The 25,870-nt window shown below is 35.0% G+C and overlaps 1 protein-coding gene across 3 annotated transcripts in view; it reads right to left on the bottom strand.

Annotated features, from left to right (window-relative positions):
* Nucleotides 1-25,870, bottom strand: part of MTA3 (metastasis associated 1 family member 3) — a 133,179-nt gene that overhangs the window by 56,244 nt on the left and 51,065 nt on the right. For all 3 annotated transcript variants that reach the window (XM_053974511.1, XM_053974512.1, XM_053974510.1), the window contains exons 7-10: nucleotides 22,656-22,758; nucleotides 13,133-13,232; nucleotides 8,122-8,310; nucleotides 2,922-2,996 (exon numbers count right to left, since the gene is read on the bottom strand). In XM_053974511.1, the coding sequence (XP_053830486.1) occupies nucleotides 2,922-2,996; nucleotides 8,122-8,310; nucleotides 13,133-13,232; nucleotides 22,656-22,758 (467 nt within the window). The remainder of the gene's footprint in view (nucleotides 1-2,921; nucleotides 2,997-8,121; nucleotides 8,311-13,132; nucleotides 13,233-22,655; nucleotides 22,759-25,870) is intronic.

Genomic DNA, 25,870 nt, shown 5'->3' with positions numbered 1-25,870 from the left:
ATTATATACTGCCTTCTAAAAAATACTGAAATGCCATTGCATGATTTTAAGCTCTATTTTTATACATTAAAACTATGCATAACATAGGTCTCTAAAAGCAACAGAAAATGTCACACTGACTTCTAAGTACCAAGAGAGAGGAAAGGATGCAGAACAAAAACTACCAATAGTTGCAGAGGTTTCTGAGATGAAACCTCTGTCTGTTGAAATCTAGAGACAGAACTGGTAAAAGCTGGAGGTTGAAACTGCAAATATTTAGATAAGAAACAAAGCACCAGTTTGTAACAAATCCCTGGAGCAATGTAATAAATTACTGGAGCAATGTAACAAAGAGAGCTGATGCTTTAGCTGGAAAAAAAATGTACATCTTAAACAGTATTTCAAACAGGTCTTACAGACTGCATTGCAGGGGAGGTCAGGCTATACTAACCCAGTTTTTCACCTGGGGTCTACTGCTTTTAATGAATTAGCATTGAAAATAAATGTTTGTGGGTTTTAAGAAATTTTTTTAAGAATACCAGCTTACAAATATCCCAGGAAATGACCACTGCCCTAAATTAGTACTGTTTTCAACAGTGGAAATAAATAAATGAGAGACAAATGTAATATACTGTTGCAGTAGAGCAATTTAGCTACCATTTAATGTGTTCACTCTTTTCCTCTTACAGAGTCTCAAAGTCTTTTCCCATTGAATCAGACTTTCAAGGAGAACACCACAAATAAATTTTCATTCAGTAGAATCAATCAGTCAATCAAACCTGGCCTTCCTCAAACACTATATATAATTCAGTGGTCATGAGAAGTGCCCTATCACCAGGAATGATTACCCAAGGCTGAATTAGTTTTGCTAGACAAGTTCAGAGAACTTTAACATATCTTCCCTTCACTTTGACTTGAAGGGAAGATGTTGTCAAAGCAAGGTGGTAGCAGCATGTCCACTGCCATTAAATCACCACATTTATAACTTAGCAAGAATAACATTAGGTAACAATTATGATAAAGAAACTTTTCTTATGCCTGACACAACATATCCAATTCACACAAAGAAATAAAGATGATTAAAAGTAATTTCTCATATTAAAACCAATCTAGAACTCAGAGATTGTATTTTAAGATTCAAATATGTGCACTGACCTTTTTCATCTTCCCATTCCCATCAGTCCCCCTGCCCCTCAACATGAGATTTAGAGAAGAATGACTCTGAAATTTCCACTTTATTACTGAATACATTTTCTCCCTGAACTACAATCAATTATCACTGCTTGTTCTTTTTGGGGAAAAAAAAACCCTACAGATATTGTTTTGACTGAACTGTATCAATTTTTACCATTCCAAAAAATCTCAACAAGGGCATGATGAAGTCCTAATCCCTTCTTAGGAAGGATTATAGAAATGTTAACCAGGATAAAAATTAGGCATTTGGCCTACACTGGTTTTATTACTGACAATCACATACATGACCCTGAAAGAACATGTCTAAAGAACTCCATCCTGAGTGTATTGCCATGGTCTGAGTAGGATGTTGGAAGTTTATTTAGTTACAAGTAAAACACAGGCATTTACCAGAGCATTCAAGTTGCAGATAGCCATAAAGCCTATGTAACTTTCCTGTAACAACCCTAATCCTGTGAAAGGATATTCAATCTTAACACACACACCTTGATCGTTGTAGCAATAGAATGATAACAGAGCTCTAGAGAAATACAAAAGGAATCTTTCACCAACTACTCCAGAGCAATTATTTTGGGAAAAAGTCACATTTTTATCTGATTCTTAAAGATAATCTGCTGCCCAGCCATTAAGAGCTGACAAGATGCACAGCAAATCTGTTGACAGCCCCTTTCTAGGATAAAAAATTAACTGTGGAAAAAGGGGTTAAAAGTGAAATGAATGGTGACAAACCTAGAAAAACATGTCTTTATATGGAGCATATTATATACTATTTATATTATCCATAGAACTAAAATGTCCTAGTGATACTCCATGACTCTACCATGCAGTTAAAGACCTTTCCCCTACTTTCCATGCTCTAACAAGATGATGTAGAAATAATTTCAAATAAACCTGAAACAGAACAACCTGAAGTAACCATCCCTCTGATACATTTAATTTGAAACAAGTCCAAAGATCCATCTAACAGTACAGCTGTAGTTATTACAGCATAAAAAATTATTTTCAATACACTGTCCATAACATCACCATCAATTATGCAGCAAATAAAGGAACTACTAGCTTAAACATTAAATCAGAAATTAAAATTAAGCCTTTTAAAGTATTTTATGGTCCAAACCAAGGAGTAAATATATAAAGAGTACAGTATATAAAAAGCATCAACACTGACATTTTGCCTAAACCTGCTAAAAATATCCCAGTATTGGTACCCAACATAATCTTTACATGTTTTTGCTCCAGAGCAACACAAACAGTTGATCATTCGATCAGAAGGATGAACAAACCCGCTGTGGGCAGAATGGTCTCAATTTTGAAATGCTGGTAATGTCAAAGTAACGCTTTATCCAGAAGTACCAATAAAAGGTTCATCACACCAGTAGCCACCGTAACACAATGTACTTTTATGCTTCATTCAGTCCCATGGCAGAGCTTCACAGCCTAAAGCATTTGCTCTGCAGGCCATTTCCATCTGATCCCCTATTGAAGGAGGAACCAGGAATCCCCTTGCTTCAAACCAGCATAGAATACAAATAGGTTAAAAAGCTCTTCACAGCTATGGGATGTACAGCAGGCACCAGAGGATTTGACAATGCAGCCTGTAACAGCACTGGTCTATACCCGAAAATATTACCTTAGGCCTCCCGTCATATATCTTTTCAAGAACACAAACAGATTTTTATGGTTTAACAACATCACTTTTTTTAAAGAATGTCTCAGATTGGTTCATTCTGAAATAGTTATTGAATTACCTGCTGCACATATCTGTCAGTGGTTTTCCACATGTAGTAATACTCAATGATGCTAGTCAGCGACTTCCAAGGGAGCTGAAAAACATTTTTTACAAATTAAAGTGGTTCCAAGAAATTGCAATGTCCACTTCTTATTAAACACATGTTAAACATCAAGTATAGTTGAGTCAAATACTAAAACCTGAATGTGTTAAATAACTGCATTACAATCCATATGCAAACAAACACATATTGCAATTATTAATACACAACCTTTCCTTACATTCAACAAGTATGCAGAATTATGGTATCAACACATCCAAATCTAAATATATTTTATTCTCTTTAGGCCATATAGTTAAACAAAATGATCAAAACAGAATGCAGATTTCCATTAGGAAACACAGAAGGTAATATCTGTTTTATAAAGTGTGTCCGTTGGAGAAAAATGTTAGGACTAAAAGAAATGATCTTGACAAGACTGTGCTCGAGTCTCATGATAATTTTAGTCTTAAAAAATACAAAGGATACCATACATAGTTCAGATTTTTCATGTCCCATAACAACTCAGCTGCTCGTACATTACCACTAGTTTTGCATAAACGCCCACATGCTCTCAACTATTATCAAGAAACAAAAGGATGTGAGGGACAAATGTTACCCTGAGCAACACAAGTGATACTGACAATAAATATTTCACAAAAAACTCTGTACAAACAAGGTACCTTTGTTAATGACAATTATTTTGGGTGCTCACATTCATCAGTAAAATAAAAATGTGTTAACCTAAGTGTAGGGGAGAAAATGACGCAATCGTTTTTAATTATCACCAAATCTATTTAACTCAAGGTTTTTCTATAATTTAAATTAGGATGCCTTATCCAAAATTTATGCAATTTTTCTTCATAAGTTGGAAGCATTACTAATTTGTGTGTTATATTTTCTAGAGGCATGCATTAATGCAAATATTATCTGCTTTCTAGAAACGAGGATGGTGTTTAGGAGGTTCCAGAAAATACAGGTGTGGAAAATTATCTTTCCAGCCTTACTGACCCAGCAAGGTAGTTTTCTGCATGTTTTAAGCAAAAAAAAAGAGTTTCCTGCACTTTTAGTTAAATTCCTAAAACACCAGAGGAACACCTTCTCAAACTGCCTCTCCCTGCATGCAGGAGCTCCCTAGTTTTTCAAGCTGCTTGATTCAGGTTCAGAGTCAGAAACATTCAGAAGTGTGTGAATCCCTGAACATTTACATTTGATCCAAAAGTAGCAGTGTATGAAATGCTTATGCTGATGTCTCAATAAGTAGTAACACAATTCAGGTTCCTAAAATCCTTTTGCTTTCTCAGGTAAATTATGCCTTGAGAGAAATCTTCCCTCAAAAAGGCCAGTGACAAGAAGATGTGTTTGGTGTGAGGTGACAGATAAAATGATTCACAGTCTTCAGGTCCACATTCCCCCTGGCATCCAGGTGAAATGCTGTCACCCCAACCACCTGCCATTGTCAATTAGTATCCATATTTATTTTCCTTCCTGAATATTTATTAGCACGTTCACACCACAAATATTTGCCATTTCTCCAGAAAATACTTTGATCTGTTTTAACTATGGCTGTGACACCAGTATGTTCATTTACTCACTAGGTATCTACAATTAAAGGAAGGTAATTAAGATGCTTGGACCAAATAACTGTAATCCTTTTATACTTTGATTCAAAACTTGGAAAAGCTGTTTGACAGACTGAGTATGAATAACCTGTATTCCATTTACCTATGCACTTAAAGCTCTGAACTGCCAGTGAAGCTGTGAACAGCCATAGATTAATACATTACCAAATTCTGTTCTTGAAAGAAGTAAATATGCTCATCTGCACAACATTTTTGAGGGAGAAAATCAGCAAAAGCTATCAGTGCTACAAAAATAGAGAGACAAGAGTTTTAAGTTTCTTTAGTTTCTCCAGGTTAAAAATCAAATCAGATCGGCAAGAAAAATTTAGGCTTATAAAGCATCCTAAAATGAACATGGTAATTTTAAGCCATGCTTTCACAGTTCTCTAAAACTGGAAAGCAGTTGCTCCTGCTTTCTATAAACAGTCCCTACTCTTGATTACCAAGGCCTTTCCTGCCATATCTGAGATGTAATAGTTATAAATTTGTGAAAACTGTTGATAATGAAAAACTCAGAATTAACAAGTATAACATCTTTGTCTTACTGTTTGGAAAATAGTTACATTTGAAGAACATAAAATATCCATTCTTTTCCCATTCTACTGTTCTGGGATGTGAAATAATTCAAGTACATCAAGTAAATTGAATTAGCTTATAAGGTTTAGCTTGATTAGGATTCATACAGAGTCTTAAAGATAGAAGAACCTCTCCTACCAGAGTCAGTGAGTCAACAACTGATGAAAATTATTATTCAAAAGCTAGATTGGTAACAATTACAAATGAGCATCTCCTATCTATGAGAAAAAGGTAGAGACCTTTACACCATTTAATTTATAACAATCTTGTTTACTAACATTTAGTGTTTGTAGCTTAATACTTGAGCTGCACATTGAACATCAAACAGCAGCAGTTCCCAGTAACTGCTGGAAAAGTAAATGAATCTGCATTTTACAGAACTGCTGCAATTGCAGCTGCTGTGCCTTGCAAATCTGGGCCGACACAGAAAAGGCAAATCCTCTGGGATATAATGACTCAGGCAGGTACTATATCACCCTTCTGCTTCAGCAGACTGATACCAACCCCTTTCTGCCATGCAATATGACTTTCTTGCCTGTCCTGTGGCACCACTGCTTGACTGCTGAGGTTGGAGTTTAATCTCAGTAGGGTTTTATCATTAGATCCTATGTGGAGACCCAAACAAGTTCACAGGTACACTATCAGTTCATGATCTTCTTTGCCCTTGCTCTTACAACACATCTAAAGTCCTTAGATACTTATCAGCAGTAAACTTATCAATGTCTGCCACTGAAGAGAGGGATGATAATAGATGAAAATATCATAATGGAAAATCACTGCTTACGTGCTACATATTTATACCTACCTCACCTTGCAGAAACTTTTCACATATTCCTGATCTAAATCTCGATGGACTATTTTCGATGATTACTTAAAAAGCAAATGTGTGTTTTCAAATCCCTGCACTTTTAGAATGCTACACAGGAAGTGAGAACACATAAATTTTACACTAGGGAAATTAAGATATCCCAAGACTACACAATGACTAACATAATTGAAATATTTCAAATTACATAGAATTAAATAAAGACTGTGCACTGTTCTTAGTACCATATAAAATAGATGTTCTTCTAAGGATGTTTTTAAAATGACACTTTTCCAAAGATTAAAAAAAAAAAGTGACTAAGAATAGATAATATCCCTGTTCTAACTAAAATAAGCTATAATTAATTAGTGGCCCACATCCATTTGTGCTGCACTCTGACTCATGGTTAAGGTGCTCCCAGTAGGCTGCGCAATGCTATCACCAGATATGTGTGAGTCTCCTGCTTTGGGAGGAGACCAGGGAAAAATAGCTGCATTTTGGGAAGGAAGATTTCGTGAAAGAGGGAGGGTATCAGGACAAAATTTTATGAATATCCAAGACAAAATTTTAACATTGTAAACAGCTTCTAGTAAAGTCATTCAAATATCTAGCATTTGAATATTACAAATGCAGAAGCAATTCTTGTGACACATTACTACACTGCATCACTTTAATGCAGTAGTAGGTAACACAGAAATTATACAGAAAATAAAAATACCACATAAATACCAGAGAAAAGCCTTCTGCATGCTTGCTCACAAATTGTGTTAGGACACAACTTGTAAACAGCCAATAAAGCATGTTATATGCTTAAGGGATTTTCAAAAGCCAAATATTTATATATTAGGAACCATTTAATTGGAAGATATGGCTCCTGAACTATTGTACACCTACAAATGAGAACCACTTGTCTGTATAAGAAATAATAAGGAATGTAGTTTACCTTAAGATTTCTGTTCTAAAAAATCGATAAATATCGTTTTTCAATAATATTTTCTTGAACTTCAAAGAGCTGTTTCAGCCATGATGCAACTTTCAACTTTATGTCATCAATGTAATGAACATTTTCTCACTTAGGAATCTCAAAATTAAGCATGCAGATATAATACACCTATTAAAATGTCATTTCCTTATAAAAAACAATAGCCTTTGCTTCCCACCTTCATTCAATTACCTGTTCCATTTCAAATCTGTGAAAATGAAGGAAAGACAGCTCATTGCCAAGCCTCCTCCCACTGTCCTACAGTCTATCTTGTAAGGACTTCTACATTTACCATACAGTACCTTTTTTCCCCCTCACAAAGACTATTAATAAAGTTCTTAAAGAAAATTTAAAAATCTGAGTTCTCAGAGTCATGCAGAATGAGATGAAAGTGAAAATGTTTCAATCAACTTCAGTCTTAAATAATGGGATTCCTTTGGTTCAAATCTTAACTTTTTCACAAAGCCAGACTTGAACATGGTACAACAGAGGAAATATTTTTCCTTGAAAGAAAAAGGCTCTCCACAAAATGTGAAAAAAATTGCAAATTACTAGCAATTCTAGCAATCAGTGTTTGAATCCATTTAATTTCATTACTTTGCATTAGAATTAGCAAATTAAAGGTTTACTGCCCTATAGTCTGATACTTCAGTACAAAAATTATTGTAGTTAGAATATACTGGGAAACATTTCTTTTACTTTTCAGAACTGCCAAAATATCTACTATGTCAAAAAAACTCCCTGTAGTACATTTTAAAACCTCTCTGAATACAAATTTCTCTCTGCTAACCATAGTAGGAAACCCCAGCTTTCCAAAAACACCCAGGGGAGTCAGCCATGTAGCTGGTAATGAATTTCACTGGAAATTGCGGAAATACTCTGCAAAGTTCCTGGACCTTTTTCAGATGCTTGTAAGATCCTTGTAAAAATCCTTATTGGAGTGTCAGCATGAGACATCCTCCCTGATATTAAACCACTAAACAGATTATCTTCTGTCACCAGCTTTCCAAACAATAGCATTGAACAAGAAAGGTTATTGACTTTCAGCCAGATAAAATGTGGCTGAATATGTTAATCATACGGAGCAGCTACACAGATTTCTCCCCTAGCTAAACCTTCCAAACCTACAGAAAGCAGCCATGTTCAATGACAGCAAAACATAGCTACAGGAAAGGGCGCTACTTTCATACTTACAAAGTCTTGTCGAATGTCATTGAAGTCCTTGCCATACTTCTCCAAAGCCTCTTCAAATAAACTAGCTTCTGATGCTGACCACTCCTCCATTTCATCTCTACACAAGACAGGCCCTCCCAGTGGCACCAGAACCCCGATGGCACTGCTCAGATCATAGTTGTGTTTATGCAGTGTGTCCATTGCGTGAAACTGGCAGGGACAAGGAGAGAATAAAGACATGTTTAAATAGACAGTAGTCTATCTCAGTTATATGCAAAGTCAATATATTATTCTCTATAAATCAAACAAGGAGCTTGATTAATGCTAAGTTTAGAATCTATCTTGATATCGTAATTTTCTACTGTGGAATATGAGGAAAATAAATGGTTTATTACTTAATCTGGGAAAGGAAATACCTTGATAAAATGTTTACCAAAAATGACATTAGTTTATTAGTTCCTGAAAATTACTAGCAAACATTTCTAAAGAATCTACTCAATTTCTTGGTAGAAATTGGTTCCAAGAAATCCAATAAAGACTGTGGCATATATTGACTGTGGGGCCATTTTCAATTAACAGAAGCTCTAAATAATAACTAAACAGTTGCTCAGACCTCTATGAGCTCAATATTCTCATTGCTGGAGAAGGAAGACATTTATTGTTTTAATTATCATCATACTGAAAGAGAAGCAAGATTTTTGTCCCTTGCTAAGCACTGTTATCACAGACCAGTAAATAAGGTTCCTTTCGTTGATTCCCTTTCTGTTATAAAAAATAGAAAACAAACAAATTAGAACAATCTTCACACTGTAGGTAACACTAAATGCTCCCATTACTCCCATTCCCCAAGGATGGGGAAAATAAAAAGTAAAAAAATCTGCCTGTCAGGAAAATGAGCAGAACACAAGAAGCATTTCTGACTCAGTGTCCCAAAAGACCCCATCAACACAATCCAACTGGCTGTGCTGAAGGAGATATCAGAGTTATAAGTGTGATAATATCTGTAACTCTGTATCAGTCTCCTTCCAGTGTGTCCCACCACAGTGCTGAGCTCCAAGTGTAGCATGCAAACTCTCACAAGGCACAAACCCAGTTATGGGAAAACCTTGCAAGGAAGGAGCACTCCTGCACTATGCGTCAGTACAGCAATTCCAGCTGAGCTTCTGCATACAAATCCACTGTAAATAATGGATTTTTCTTTTTTTTTTTTTTTTTTTTTTTTTTTTTTTTTTTTTTGCCATCTTCTATCAATGACTATTGTCTTTCTCCAGAGTTTATTGTCAGTCTTTCAGTGCTATCAAGCACAAGATTTTGGAAGTGTTTTGTCTGCAAGAAGTAATGTCACTATTATCCTGCAATACATCCTTTTACTTATGGTTCCATCAAATTCACCAGCCTGGAGAAAAGCCATTGTTAAAATCAAGTATTCTAATAGGAAAGTATGAAACATATTGCCTAAAATCCATCAGCTTCCTATTAGAGAATGTACATTGAAATCACTATTTTATTGTTTACCATTCAGGCAATGAGTAAACCAGGTCTAAAGACTGAACAGTAGATGTGCTGCTGAGGTTTAAATCTTGGTTTAAATTGCAACCCTCATAAAAAAGCAGTACACACAGGGTGTCTTCCAAGCAACTGCTAAATCCAGATCTATTCAGTGATACCAACTTTCATAAAAATGATAACAGAAGTGAATACATCGGAATCTTGCTCTTGCTTTATGTTCACTTTTCATCTGTAATAAACACCTGACTCCACAATGCTTTTTCTTGATATTACTAAAGAAAAGATTTATACTGAACTCTGTGGATAAGTGCTGCCTTTGCTGAGCTGTCCTGCGATGGAAGACCACTGACAACTCTGCCTTCTACAGGTTTGTCAGCCCTGACCTGCATCAAATTTCCAGACTGCAATGCCAATTGTGGTAGCAAAAGCATGAGAAGCCTGAAGGCTGAGAGAAAAAGTCCTGGAATATCTTCTTTTTATCTGCTTTACCTGAAGAAGCAGGAGGCTGGGAGACCTGGCATTGCCTCTCCCAAACAGGAGCCTGAAGGACAGAGAAAGAACCACCCTTCCCAAAGAACTCTTGCCCAGAGCATGCTTCCAGCACAGACGCAGGGGCACATCAGAGGAAAAGTGCTAGCCATGCAGCTAAAGGCAACTTCAAGTCCAAATATAAGCAGACAGAGGAAGAAACTTTCCACCAAAAGCTAAGGAAGGGCTGCATTGAGCTGCAAGAAAGGGCATGAGAGGGCATCCTGCAACCAGCCACATAACACAGCTCCCATTTCAGACTGAGCTGCCTCCAACAAAGAACTCAAACTGGAAGCTGAGCAATTCAATCATACTTTAAATGTGTTTACCTTAGGAGCCACATATAAGGAAGTCTAATAAAAATCATTAAAAAGACACCATCCAAAATGAAAAGACTGTTCATACTTTTCATTTTGAAGAGACATCCAATATCAGATTTAGGTCCCTACAGTAAGGTCACATAAGCTCTTCTGAACAAACCCACCACAAGGAGCAAGTGATGCCATCAGCCTGCTTTGCTTTAAATGGCTCTCATGATCAATATAGGCACTATGAAGTATTTAGGAATCTGAAACAGAAGGTCTTACAAGTCTCTTTCTCTTCTTAGAGATCAATTTTCATTATAAAATAAAACACTGCCTTTGAGAAGGCCAGAAATGCAAGTTTTAGTTGGTTGTCTCACAATTCTTTACCACTGTAATAGAAGCACATGACCATCTAAGAAGGTAAACACACATTGTTTCACATCTTCTGTAGAATTTTCTAAAAGCAGGGAGTTTCCTATCTTGTCTCATTACCTTCCCTATGTTTTCAAAATAAAGGAGCCTGAAAGCAGCCTCTCAGTTGATATTCATCTGCAAGAAATGTGTACATCAACCCTGAATTTATCTATGTTCATCATCTAGGCTTTTTTTTTTTTTTTTTTTAAATATCAGTCTGTTTACAGTTATCTCTGATTAAAACTAAATAGGATTAAAACTTAATTAGGAATACTGGAAAGCCACAGGTGTGGCATACAGAACTCTCATTAATATCACCTCAGATGCAAGGGTTATCTGCCTTGCATTAAGAAGATAAATGGTATAATTTTCTTAGTGTTATGCACCTATATGCAAAGTATAAATGAAATACACCACAAGTTCTGCAAATGTCTCTACTAACTTTAACTGCTGCTGAAAATATGCTCCCAATTAACATGGAAATGCCTGAAAAAGTAACTATTATAATGACAAATATGTCTTTTCTTAATTTAGAAGGAAGTACATTGCCAAAAAACTAAAAAAGTAGGGTTTTAAAAAGCTGAGGGGGTAGGAAAATGAGAAGAGACAGACACAATAATTAAGCCTAGAGTGGCTCCTTTGATGCCTCATTATAAGATATGCCTTTCATTACGTGTAATGGAACTTAATGGATCATTTGCAATGGAGAAACATTAACATGGCACTCAAAGTATCCCTTTATTAGCAGCATTGCACATGTACTTTCAAATGAGAAATTGATATAAGGATAAATCCACTCTATTAAATACTGAATGCAGGATGCAAACAAAGAAGGGATATGCAATATGTGAAATTTATTAGAAATTCTTAATCCAACGAAATATTAATAAAATGAAAACTGTTAAAGAACTATTTTGATGAACAAAATAAAGTATTTAATGTGAACAGAATTGTGCTAGTAAAAGTCATATTAGCAACTGTGAAACAGAAAATTCATTTTGAGTACTACTGAAAACATTACATTTTGCCCCTGCCTTTATGATGCTATCGTAGTCCAGACTAAATCAGTTTCCTGTTCAAGAGTCTACACTGCAAAAGTGTACTTAAAAAATAAATTAAATGTTTTTCTCACCATAATAAAAATTTATTTTATCTGAAATATAAGAATTGTCCCGCTGAATCAGACCAACCACCCATTTAACTAAGCATTGTGTCTCTTACAGTTGCACCAAGAAATATCAGCTAAAGCATTCAGGTAAGTCTAATCACAGTCTGAGGTCAATTCCCATTTCATTGACCACCATCTACAAAGCTTCAGAATGAGGACATTTAGAACGTATACCTTTCCCTATTCTCCTCAGTACTAATTTCTAATTTATGACCTATATGGCTACATAATTTTTCTAACCTTTTTTTAATCTGCTGGTACTGCCTATTCCCACAAAATTTTGTGCAACTGAATTCTAGGGGCTCTCTATTCCCTTTATAAGCAGTACCTTAGCTATTTTGAACTAATCTGTTAGCTTTATTGAGTTTCCTCTAATTCTAATACTCCAGTAACTGGTAAATAGCAGGTCCTCTTTAGCCTAGACTATGTGATGGTGTTTAGGTACAAAAATACCTAAAATAATAAAACAACAGTTGATTTCTTTGGAAATCTAAGTCAAACTTGATTCTCTGAAACAGTACTATTTTTGGTCTCACATAGCGTTCCTGGCATACTTTATTTACTGCAACACACCTTCTCATCTCAGCTAGTATGATTACACAGAAACAAACCTGCAATCAATGTATTTTTCACTTTCTCTAAAAGATGCAGGTGCTTACATTAACAGTGAGTAGTACACTAAGGAAACATTGTAGGAATATGCTAATTGAAATGTTGTTAAAAAATATGTTTACAAAGTCAGATTGCTTATCCTTTAGAAAATATGATGACATATACATCCAGTAAGTATATTACAAAGTATTATCCACACAATTTTCAGTCAGCTTTATTACCACATACTTTAAATGACACTGCCCTGGATGAATCCCTATATGATGTGTATTATCCATTCTGCTGTGGGTGATCCACAACTAAAGCCAAGTGTTGCACTATGTGATTACAAGGGCAGCACTGAGAAGCTTAAAGAAAACAATCAGGATTTTCTAACGCACACACACCTTGCTTACAGGCATCTAAAGACAACAGGTGGAAAATGGGGACTTTGGAGTACCAGAAAGTGTTGAATTCATAGATATAAAAGTTGTGGGATGTTTAAGACACCACCTACCAGTGTGATGTCTCGGGAAGCAGCAGCTGCACTCATGTGTAAACTGGGTTGCCTGACAGAACTACTGCAATCCAAAGCTCGGGCAAACGTGCCAACCGCACTGCAACACAGGAACAAGAGCAACAGTAAATACACAGAAAGATGAAATCTCAAATATCAGACTGTGGTATATCTATAAAAGTATCCTTTTACACATGGGAGTCACATACTCTTACTGTTAAGTTTTCAGATTTTTGCTAACAAAGAACAACTTGATAAAGACAAATCACTAAACACTGCAGCAAAATCTCTGACCTTCTGCCCCCCAAAAGTAACAATGTACATATAACAACAGCATCTCAGAAAAAAAAGATACTCAGAGAATTCTCATGTACCAACCTCTTAATGTACAGAATTTTCAATTAATTATGAAGTCAAAGGCTCTCCACAGTTTGAGGTTTACAATCAGGACTATTATTTCTAAAATTATAATGCTATAATAGTGCTTAAAAATTATAATTCAAATTAAAATGGGGGTTTCCCCATGAGGAAATTAAAAATATTTCATTCACTTCAGTAGCACATGTCTACTACTTCCATTAGTGAGCCAAAAAAGGCATATTAGCTAAGGTACCCCCAAAATTCCTGATGTTGTCACAGGTTTCAAGCAATAATGAAATAAATGGATCTCTCAACCTACTTAATTAAAGCATTATTAATTAATCTGTTATTGAAATGGACATATTTTTCCAAAGCTTTACTTTCTTTTCCACTTTTGTTGATGAATTGTACATGGTATCTATTATACTTAGACTGTTCTAAACTGTAAACATTTCTTGGAAAGTGATAAAACATTTCTTGGAAGTACATCTATGTATCACACACAGTGAAAGAAAAGAGAATTTAACTAGGCCCAGCATATCATATACAAAATTAGCAAAGATGCAGTGACACAAAATATTATCAATAAACAGATCAGAAGTTTCTCCAGTACCTGGATTTGTATAATGACTCTTAAGGTGCATTCATAAAAAACCCTGTTTATTGCAGTTGTGACATAACCCCTTCTAAACGCAAGGACCCATTTACAGATGTAATGCAGTGCAATCCTCTGGTGTAGGGACTCAAGCAAATACATCCCACACAACTTACAAGTACAGAATTATGCCAATGGTGAATGTCACTGACAAATAAACACACTTTTCCTATACATCTGATATTCAACAGTAAAACAATGTGCACCAAGACTTTAACTCACTGAAGATAAAAATGATCATGGAGAAACTGATAACAAAGTATGCTACTGCAATTTTATCTTGAATCTCAAAAAATTTATTACTGAATGCATGTTTCAGTACTTGCTGCCACAGTCTTACAAGTTAAGATTTAACAGCAGTGATTCAGACCCCTGGTATTAACTGCTTTTCTAAAGGCTGTGGAATAAATAAATCATATTCTAATGTTTTTTTCACAACCTTTTCTCTCTCTTTGTGGAGATGGCAAATACAAGACAAGAAAACACACACACATTCTTTTTTTTTTTCCCCAAAGCTTGGCAGTGCATAAAACAATATTTGTCCACAAATTGCTCCCAAGAATAAGGCTCTATTATGAACACATTTCCTGATAGTCTGTCAACCCCTTTCAACATGTTGGCATTGATAAGGGCTCTAGCTAAGCAGTCTTTCCTGTGATCCTTCTGTCCCTACTGCTCAAACCAGTGAATGTGGCATGACTGCATTTCCCTTCTGCTGCTACCTGCTAGCTTATCTTCCTTTTGCATAATTAAAATTATTTTGTTTTCACCACATTTCTAAAATAAAATCTGAGTATGCTATGAACACTACAAAGAACATTCTTACAGTCACTCTCTGGCAGATCAAACTTTTGAGGCTGACTTCAGAGCCCAAGAATATTTCATTGCTCAGAATGTAAAAATTAAGCGACAATAACATAATAATAATTATATTATTATTATTAATAATAAATAATAATTTTGAATAAGTGATAGAGAGGTAAGAGCTGATGAACCTGTGGACATTGCTTCCAGTGCTGCACTGAGTAGGAGAAGATAGCAACCGTCAGAAGAATGCTGTGTGGGATTTTGGAGTACGTGAGTACAAAACAAATCAATAATAAATAAAACACACAAAGGCCAAATAAAATAATGAAAACAATAGTATAAAAGATAATAATAAAGATGGCATCAAACATAATGGAACAAATATAATAACAATAAGAACAAAAATAAATAATACATTGCAGGCAGGGTACCATTTGGGGTGTCAGTGGTGACAAGACAGGGGGTGGGGATGGTGCAAGACACAAACTGGGGGGTCTGGAAGTGTGAGGTGTGTTCATGTCTGTGACTCCCTTGAAATCAAACTAACTTCTAGTTCTCCTTTCCATAGAAACTTGTGAAAAACAGTGAATTTCCAAGTGAGTGTAAAAATTCTAGAGCATTTGGCTGTTAAACAGTAACTGGGTTCAAAATTAAATAGTGATATACAGTGTTTTATACAATCCAGCTAGGCAATTCACATCCAAATTCAATATTAATTTTAGAAATCACTAAAATATCTTATCTTTTATGTTTTTCTATTAGTACAGTACTAATTTCAAAGGTACAGATATAAGGTATATATTGATGCAAAGGTCAAAATCTACCTTTGCCATTTTTCCTTGCATTATTTTTTTCTAATTCCACTATTCAGTTGTTTTAGAAAAGGAACAAAATAAATAACTAACCAAACCCATTTCCAGAAGACACAGTATTGTCTTCATCTACCTAAAATAAAACTTAGTATTAAACCAACACAAACTAAAGAGTCACACCATAACCACTCAGTTTTCTTAACAAACTTTCAATATCAATGTCTTGGTAAGCTTGTAGAATTCAAAGAATAATTGTAAATAGTTAACTGAAATTATATTTAATTCAGTAATAACTGTAATAAACTGACAACCCAAAAAGATGTGCTCAGCAAGCTACTTATGCATGTTTCAATGTGTAATTAAAATACTTGGACTTCAAACAGAAACCAACACTCCCCACATTTTCCAAAATAAGCTAAAGCCAAAAGTCACACAGACGGTGAATTACACAGGTGGCAGAGAGATGGACAAGACAAACAATTGCTATTACCAGCAAGGAGATCACTCTTTGCACAGCCTGCATTAGCAAGCAGCTATAACAGCTTTAAGGGTTAGACCAAACGATCCAGTGTTACTTTAATTTGGTTTTCCTTGGTTTAATTATCTTAAAGAACAGAACCAAGAAGCTTTATAACAGATTGCAGATGACAACCATACAAACAAAACAAATGCATATAGTCCAGTACCAGGATCTAAGATTATGGAATAAATCCACAAATTCAGCAAAACTCAACAATGTCTATGTCCAAAAAACTTGAGAGATCACTGCACTTGCTATGTCTGTGTGCCCTACATTTAGGCAAAATTTCAGATTAGATTTTGAACACAGAAAATGCATTGCTCCAAATTACTCATAGCTCAAGTCTAAGACATTAAAGGAAATAATTATTCAAATTTTTGCATAAGATTAAACAGTAGTAGTCAAAGAAATTAAGAAGCAGCAAACACAAGAGACTGTTGTCCTAACAAGCTTCAAAAGGTTTGGTGGCTCATCAGTAACTAGTTCTGAAAAGGGCTATTTTTTGCCAAAGAAAATCTGGAACCACTGCAATTACACGTCAGAATAAAAATAGCCTCTGCTTCTCCCAGTAGCAACAGCAGTCCACCATCAAATCAGATCCAGAAAGTTCTGGATGCAGGCAAGTAACTCTCAATTTCCTTCTACCTTGTATTGAAAATCCAGCTGAGACATATATCCTTCTATATCTGAGGATGTTTATTTCAAAACTATTCACTTTTTTTTTTATAGTGCTTGTCTGCTTCACAAGTAGTGGGTATACTCTGGACAAAGCTGTTGGAAGTGAGCCTCATCTGTGCATACATGAATCTGCAAAACCCCAATTCTCCACAGATACTTGCAAACTAATGAATGCCTATGCCTCACCTATGAGCTAATATTTTTGAGGAAAACAATTAAGTGATCTTTGGTGGTTTTCTACATATTAAGAAAGGAAACCTTTTGTATTCCTTGTCTTTACTCCAATGTTCCTCTTCACACTAAATTGGAAACGGTCCTAAAAAAAATGACCTCTTACACTGGCCTCAATTTAAAAACCAGCAAATTAATATCTGACTGTTCTTTAAGAGAATATTGTAATACTTAAAATATTAGAAAGAAGGAAAAAAAAAACCAGAACTGAGTAGTAAAAATCTCATGTGTATTTTCTGTTTTCATTTACTGTTTTGTTGCTTGCTTGTGTCTTCACTGAAGATGGTTTTTTTTTTGGTTCTGAGTAGTAAAAGTCTGACTTGCAGAATATAGTCAAAGTAAAATGATGCTGCTAAAAAAGATGTTTTCTTTGCATTTCTAAGCAACTGCCTGTACAGTGTCATGCTTCATTTTATCACTTGAGGTATTTACAGCACAAAGGGAGATGGCATGAGAAACATGAAAAGTCACCTGCCACTATTCTTTTGCTTAAAGACTCTCAAAGTTAAAGTGTGGCATGATATATAAATGTATAATACAATCAACCTTCACTTTCATTGCTCTGTGAATAGAAATGAAACATATGTGAAATCTTTCTTATTCAACAGAAATAGAATCCGATAGATAAAAGTAGTTTAATTCACAGGATGTTATTTCAGGCATCATCTCTATGCCATCCTGCAATTTCACAGTCACAGAGGAAGAGATGTACAGCCCCCTAAAAGCAGGTCCATGAAAACTCTGCTATGGAAATTTATTCTTTATACTGAAATAGACCAAGGGTCATTACAAAAAATACAAAGAGAAATTCAGCTCCAAGTCTGAATTAGTTTTCCTTAAATGAATTTGGGTCAAGAAGTACAGTAATACAAAATGCACAAAGGATTAAACATATACTAGCCAGGCATGACAGGCAGAAACACAGGATTTTTGATATGACTGGTATACTTGATGTGAACATATTTTTCCTTTTTACTTCCAAACCATCTGCCTACCATAAGATGCTGTAATTCACCTTGCTAGGAAACATCCAGTTTTGTGAGCGCAGCATTGGCATTGAGATTTTTCACCATTTTTGCTGCATAATTTTATGTTGCAATTATGCCATTAAATTTAATTACCTCTTTAATGAACTTCAATTCCTTTTACTTCTCAGCACCTCCAAAGAATCCAGAAGCATTGTAAAACTGAAGACTACAAACCAATGTCTTTTATGTATTTATTTTCATTTATGAGCTTTGGGAATTTTGGTCTACTGCCACTGACTACAATGAATTATTTCACAAGAACAGAGCACTACTTTTTGATCACACCTGTAAATGTTTTTACTCATGGTTCTCAGTTAATGAATGCATTCTTTTCCTCTGTATAACGAAAGACACCTTGCCAGTTGAAGCTGCATTGTGTTCCCTTCCCCACTGTAAGATAAATTAATATAACAATCATAGAACATGTCCAAATACACCAACATACTGTGAGCACTTATAACATAGAAGCCAACAGAAAATTAATATAATCAATGTCCTGAAGCAAGTGGAAAAGTGGGAACAACACAGGAAGGATCAAGCTCTAATTTAACATGACTAACAAGTAATTTTCCATTCTTCTATGGTTTTACATCAAAAAATAAGCAGGCATTCAAATGAAGATAAATATGTCAGATAGAGGTACATAATGCCATTATAATGTCATAGAAATCAAAGTAAAAAAATTTAAGGTAGAGATGCAATGTTTCAAGGCTATTTTAATTAGATTTCAAAACTCTGGTTTAGTTGGGAATAAGCTGGGACCACAAATGTCTGTAAAATAGCTTCATTTAGAAATATATTCCTTCCAGAAGACTATGTTGATAATGTAGTTAGATGTTACATTCTTAATGGTTTCACTGAATCATAAAGCATATAAATGGAACTGGAATGTACCAAAAATGTATCATGCAATGAATTGTAGACCAAATTAGCAGATTGAAAGAAAATTTTAAAAAACAAACAAAAAAAAAGGGGTCATTTCTTCAGCTCTCAGCATCTGTCCCACACCTCCTATTGCATTTGAGACTGGGAAGGATATTTTTTTACTCTGAAATACCAAAAAAAGACAGGACTATTATGTTACACAGAAAATAGGAATGCTTCTATTTCCTAACAAAGTGCAACTTGTGACAAAAGTAGAAAAAAAACATAAGATCTGGCAATGAAATGAAGTACTCCTTGTATATTAGAAATTATAAGAGACTGATGACTGGAGAAAACAGAGTGTATTTTAATCGGTTCAAATTAGTAATGCTGTCCACAGCATTTTAATCTACTTCATTTTAACCAACAACAAAAAAAAAAGTATCTCATAGCATACAAACTGGGTTCCTGTTAGAAGTAGTTCCACACACTCATAGATATTTAGTCCACAGGACTTGATTAGAATTATGACTAAAAAAAAAATCTGCTCAAAATGTGCACTGTGGACACTAGGCCCTCAGCACCAAATATTTCAATCCTACAAATCCATTTCTACTATACTGAACTATTTACTAATGTGGGCAGATCTAAATGGCTGTTGCATCTTCTCAAACTCCTGTCCTTTGAAACTGGCAGACACAGAACATGGCCAATTTATAGGACAGAAGGAAAACTGGCTGGTGCAGTTGTATCTTATTTGAATGTGGTAGAAAATGCTGTTAGACTTTTCATTATCACAGCACAAACATTACCCAAAAGACAACTAAAACCCAGAATACATTAGTCTGAGGCCTCAAGCTTCTCCTAACAGATGCTTTTGCTAGTTCAAACAAGAGTCTTTACCCAAATTATGCTTCAGTAGCAGAAATAAGGTACTTTCAAGATTTGTGTATCAGGCAAGACTACTTGGGGAGGCCAAGTTTATGGATCCTTTTTTCCAAATTTCCACCATTTTTTTTTGGCACTGTTACCTCTAATTTCTGCACAGGATAGGCATATTCTTCTTCCTTTCTACCCAGGAAATTATTGAATAGTAGGGCTCAGTGAGAGGCCCAGACTGACCAGGCATATAAACCTAGAGAAAAAGGCCTCTCATTCCTGAGACAGTAAATAAACCCTGTAAGAAAGGGAAAGCTACATGTACAAGGTAAAAATATAAATATACTTGTAAATGGTCAACACAAATAAAAAGAGTATTCAAACAACTTCTCAAAAAACAACAAAGCTGTTTGTGAGATTAAAAAAGCTAAAGCATTTAAGGACAAAAGCAACTCTTATTTCAACCAGATCAGACTGGAAAAAAAAAGATAATAAATACTCAATTCCTTCAACACAGCATCTGAAAAGGATCATTTGAAAATTCTTTTAAAATATGAAACACAATAGCATACACATACTCAATGAAAATCACACCTGGGAAAGTATTTAAGAATAAAATATTCTTGTCATATTTTCAAATTTGCAGAACTAAACATAACCAGAGAAAGATCATTCTTTTCAAATCCAGCGGGCACAGTCAACGTCTAGTGAACCACAGTTAGGCTGCAGCAGAGCTCTCTGTAAGCACTGTTCACCACATCATAATACCAGCTCTCCACTGTTTCTCAAGAAGCTTTTAATGGTCCTGTATAATGGCCCAGTATAAATCCTGTAACCACACAACACGCTGAATTGGAAGCTGCCACCAAATCATCACAGAACTGTTTCTCCAGAAATTCATTAAAATCTGCCTCAGAAGCCACTTAGAGCATCCTGTGAAAACAAGTATATAGGAGCTTGGAAACCATTTCTGTCAGCTGAAAAGCAGCTTCTAAAGATGAATGGAGCTCTGTGCAAGAACATCCATAAAGCTGCACCTGAGTAATACCTGATTACAGATGGCCATCCAAGTACCACAAGACCTTGGATAGTAACAACTAATCAGCCATGATCCACTGTAACAGAAACCATCTTTACAGAAACGTATTGACTTTAAAATAAATGCAGTCTTGGTCAGGGCATAGCATTGCAAAAGATGTCTTAAATAACAGGAGGAGAGAAGGATATTCTTCTTTATGTATTTAATTATTCTCTGTTACTTCCCAGCAGGCTGCTTATTGCTACATTCCTCTGGAACATTTTTGGCTCCACAGAATACTACTTCAGCTCCCCAGAGTGGCTGAGAAATAGCGAGTACAAGAATTTAAAAGCAACGAATGAACTCTTCCAAAATTCAGAGTCTTCATGCAGATGTTTCTTTAGGGCACACCATAATAATCTGGCCATACATCTCCAGGTATTATATTGCTGGTGAAAAAGCAGTTCAGATTCCTAGTTTCTATGGAACATCTACCAGACCCTGTGACTTTCTGAACACCTGTTAAAACCTAAACATCTCTGTCTTGCTTGAAAATTCATCAAGAGCAGGTAAAAAAAAAAAAAAAAACAACAAAACCTTTTAGTACTTTATAGAAAGGATACAACATTCCAAGTGGGAGAATAAGGAAAAAAAGCAAGTGGATCAGCATATGAACTGTAAATGAGTAAATCAGCATCCCATACCACTATACACATAAGCTGGAAAATATAGAACAACTTTTTTTCTTTTTTCCTTCCAGAAATGTTTTTTTCAAAAGGGAGAAAGAAAAAAATCCCGAAAACTAGAACCACGTAAAAGGATTATTTGGCTAAGAAGATTTGAGATTACACTCTGCAAGCAGGTTACAGAAAATACAGGAGATGGATTTTTTTCAGGATAAAATCCATATGTGAACTGTGTTCTCGGCTATCATTAGAACGGTACCTTTGTAACTATGAATTAGAGGAAAGACAAAACCTGCTGTGTCCTATGAATGTAGAATTGGCCTTTAGTAAGAAACCTACAAAATTTTGAAGTTTTTTTTTTTTTTAAGTAGAGAAATAATTTCTATAAGTATTTATTAATTCAAAGCACTTTGATGTTGTTTTCATAAATCTGCATAATCATGTTAATTTATAAAATTGAGCTGACTTGATTTTTTTCACTAATGAAATACATGACTTCAAAACTTTATTTCAATATTCAGCCAAAATAATTATTCAGCTTATGTGTGTATGTGGCAAGTTCTGCGCCCATTTAATTTGTTAACATTTTCTTTATTTCTACTCTTAACCTCTATTTTACACCATGAAATTCCAAGTACTGTAAAACACAAGATTGTATTATTATTATTATTAGCACTGAAATAATTTACTTTGAGGGGAAAGCAAACTGATAGCTACATTCAAAGTATCAAATTCTACTATAATCTGAAATAAAGGGAGTGTATCATTATTCCAAAGCTTACTTTCTTTTTCTGTCTCCTCTATTGGTAAATACAATAAGCTTCAATAAATATACAAAGGGTCATGGTCTGATTTTCTCTTTTAGCTAACTGTGGGAAAGAGAAGGGCTCACAAAATGGCAAACAAGATGAGTAAGACGATATAGGGGCATAAATAGTCAGTAGAAAAAGGAAAAGTACTTTTTATGAGAGGATTTTAATCTTACCGTGCTACAACTAAAAACTGGTCAATCTGACGGTCAGTAAGGGGGCTATCTGGATCCCATACTTTTACTTCCAGCTTTGCCTGTTCTCTGTCATCTAATTCTCCTGTCAAAAGGTAGAGAGGACAAAACACTTATTACTCACAATGTTCTCCTTTGTGTAGTTCTTGCACGATGTTTAAAAGAGACATTGTACATTTTTAAATATATACACATACACGGAGTACTTAACAATCATCAGCAGTTATCCAGTTAAATTCCATAATGCAGCATCACCAAAATAAATACCTTCCCTTAACATCAGCATTTCAATTTAAGGAGACATTCTTAGGAGGTGCAATACAAATGAACCTTAATAAAATGTTATTATAAAGTTGAAACCAAAACCTAAATAACCAGTGGTTTCTTTAAATTGCTTGTCTAGTATATCAAAGTTACTGTTGCACTTAAGCCATACTAAAATTAGTTTTACACTTAATCAACTTTAGCCATTAAACTCTATCCAATTTGTATTCTATGCCCCAAAAAATAAATCATAATGCAAAAATGCTGTCTACTGTATTTAAGCATTTTCATCCTCGTCAGCCACTACATTATCTGTAATGTTAAAAACAAGAAAGTTACTATATACTGCATCATCATTTCCCAACTTCATTTATGTGAACAGAACAATTTGTCTACATGCACATGGCTGAAACAGTGGAGGTGGTTTCCAAAATTTATTTTGCCCTATATTCATTGTTACCAGAGTATGACATTTGTACTGCATGGAAGAACAGTGAAGTTTGAATTTGGTACAAGGATTCACATTCATAAGACAGACTTGATCTTGTCTTGCCTACTACACCAATAACTTTATCTGTAAAATAAGAAACGTTTCAGAGGCTGATGGAGGAAGCACCACTTTTGCTACCAGTACAAGAAAATTTTCCTGTGGGATGCAGCCAACACATTTGTGGCCACAAGAGATGACAACAGTCAAGTCAGAATCACTGTCTTTCCCTGCTGTTTTAGAATAGGAGTGTGTTCTTCCCTCAGCCAACATGTAAAAACCACTAATGTTTAGCTGGTTGCCAGTACTTGTCTGACTTCTACAATTTACTACAAGAATGAAAACCTGTTGTCAGATCCAGCCATTCTACTCCCTATGAAATCTAGGCTGTGTAGATACCTCTCTGATCACACAGAAGATCATTTTCGTCTGTGCTGTTTCTTATGACTTAATGAAAACAGCCAGTCTAAGCATGCACAGTATCATCAAGACATGAAATAACCTGTACACTTAAGAGACTGGAAGCAGACTGCAAACCAAGCACTAGCTCTTCTGAAATCACATCATATACGATGACTTCTAGCAGATTGATTCTGGAAAGAAATTAAAATGTGGTATATATTTATCCCTAGCAAACACACAAGTTAGAACTGCACCATGCTGTCTGACTAATGTTTCAGGAACAAATTTCACAGTCACATTCTCAGAAAAACAGAGTAAATTACTTTCTTCCAATATACCAGCAATAAAGCATTGGCTGCCTAATGGGACTTCAGCTTCTGTTCAAGCTAATTCACATCCAATACTGAAGACAAACTGTTAAATTCTGGCATCTTGGAAAGAATTTTAGATCTATAAACTTATTCTATCGATTGCACACCTGTCAATACATTCATTTCTTCCATCTGTGACAGACACATTGTGGGTGATGTTCTACATCTTATAAATATTCTCTGAGCACTTCATTTCAATCTGTTAATATTTAGTTTTTAAATACCTTTAGTGTTAGTTAACCATTTCAGGACATCATAGTCTGGGGATCAAACATTACTCAGGTAGATTATACTTCTCACAAAGAAGTACAAACATTATACCAACATAGCACCAGTATTCAAACAAAACATGTCACTCTTCTGAATCAAGTTTGCAAAATGAATTAAAAAAAATTGCAATACTACAGATCTTACTTCAACTAGAGGACATTAAACAATTGCTACTATAAAGTGTTGTAACTCTTGATAAAGGTGAATCTGAAATATTGCTAAGCAGCATTTTGTAATGGCAGTAGATATAATAAGGACACAAGCAATGGAATGTCTATATTATCACAATAATCACAATAATCTAAACCCATCTAATAATTGCAATATTAAATATTACTACAACAATAGTAGACAGAGGTTTCCAGAAAATGGGTGGAGTCTGCCAAGCTGCACTTTAAAGAGTTACTTAATTCCTGATTTTCCGCTTACATGGCAGGATATAATCACTTAAACAGGGAAAGTAACTTAAGCAGACCAAACCATGGAGGCAGTCAAGCAGTACTGTAGAAACCTTAGAAAAGTTCATTTCAGGAATAAGTATTTTGTTAAATTCCTTTGCCTGTGCTGAAAGCATCAGTATAGGAAGATCACATAAGATAAACAGGTCTTTCAAAATAATGATTATCAATACCCTTTATGTTCTATTTGAGCTGTCAATCCTTAGCTGATCATGCCTGTACCACATCCTACAGGATTTTTAACTTAGCAAACCACTTTAAGATACAATTTCTCTCTTAGCACATCAACATTTATCTTCTACATTGTTGAATTTGACACCAAAGTCTAAGACATTCAAACTGAACAGATGATAAAGTTGTCGTAGTATTAATTTGTTATGTTGTAAAACCCAACTCACAAAGGAATGGGGGAGTTTTACTTTCACCATTTTCAGTGCATCTGAGTTCAGTTTTAAGTGTCACCTCCCCTTACCACCAGCAGCATACCAATTACAGCTTCTGAGAAGTACCAGGCAATTTTTTTTTGAATAACTGATATACCATACCAGTATATCCAACTTATTCTAGTCACTGCTTATAATTTTATTACAGCCTGTCTAACCCTGATGACTAATTTTATTGGAAAACATCAGTAGATGGTCAGAAATACATCTAGTTTACTCTTCATCAATCATTGAACTCCTTATTTCTCATGGATGTCTTCTAGTAAAAAGTAAGATTTTTCTCTAAAAAGAAATTTGTATTTCAGTCAGTCATTTTAGACAAATGAAAGCATGATGTGTCCCTCTAAAAAAAAAGGAAGAAAAAATGTACAAAACAAATGTATTTAAAATGAGCTACAAGAAATTAAAAATCTACTTAGTCTTTTAGATTTCACTTCCTGCAGATGAATACCCCAAAGATAACTAGTACATCATGCTGAATCACATTCAGCATGATTCTATG

Source organism: Vidua macroura, chromosome 3 (genome assembly GCF_024509145.1).
Source record: "Vidua macroura isolate BioBank_ID:100142 chromosome 3, ASM2450914v1, whole genome shotgun sequence".
Lineage (NCBI taxonomy): Eukaryota > Metazoa > Chordata > Aves > Passeriformes > Viduidae > Vidua > Vidua macroura.
Note: the sequence above shows the minus strand (reverse complement) of the source record. Positions and strands in the feature narration are given on the sequence as shown.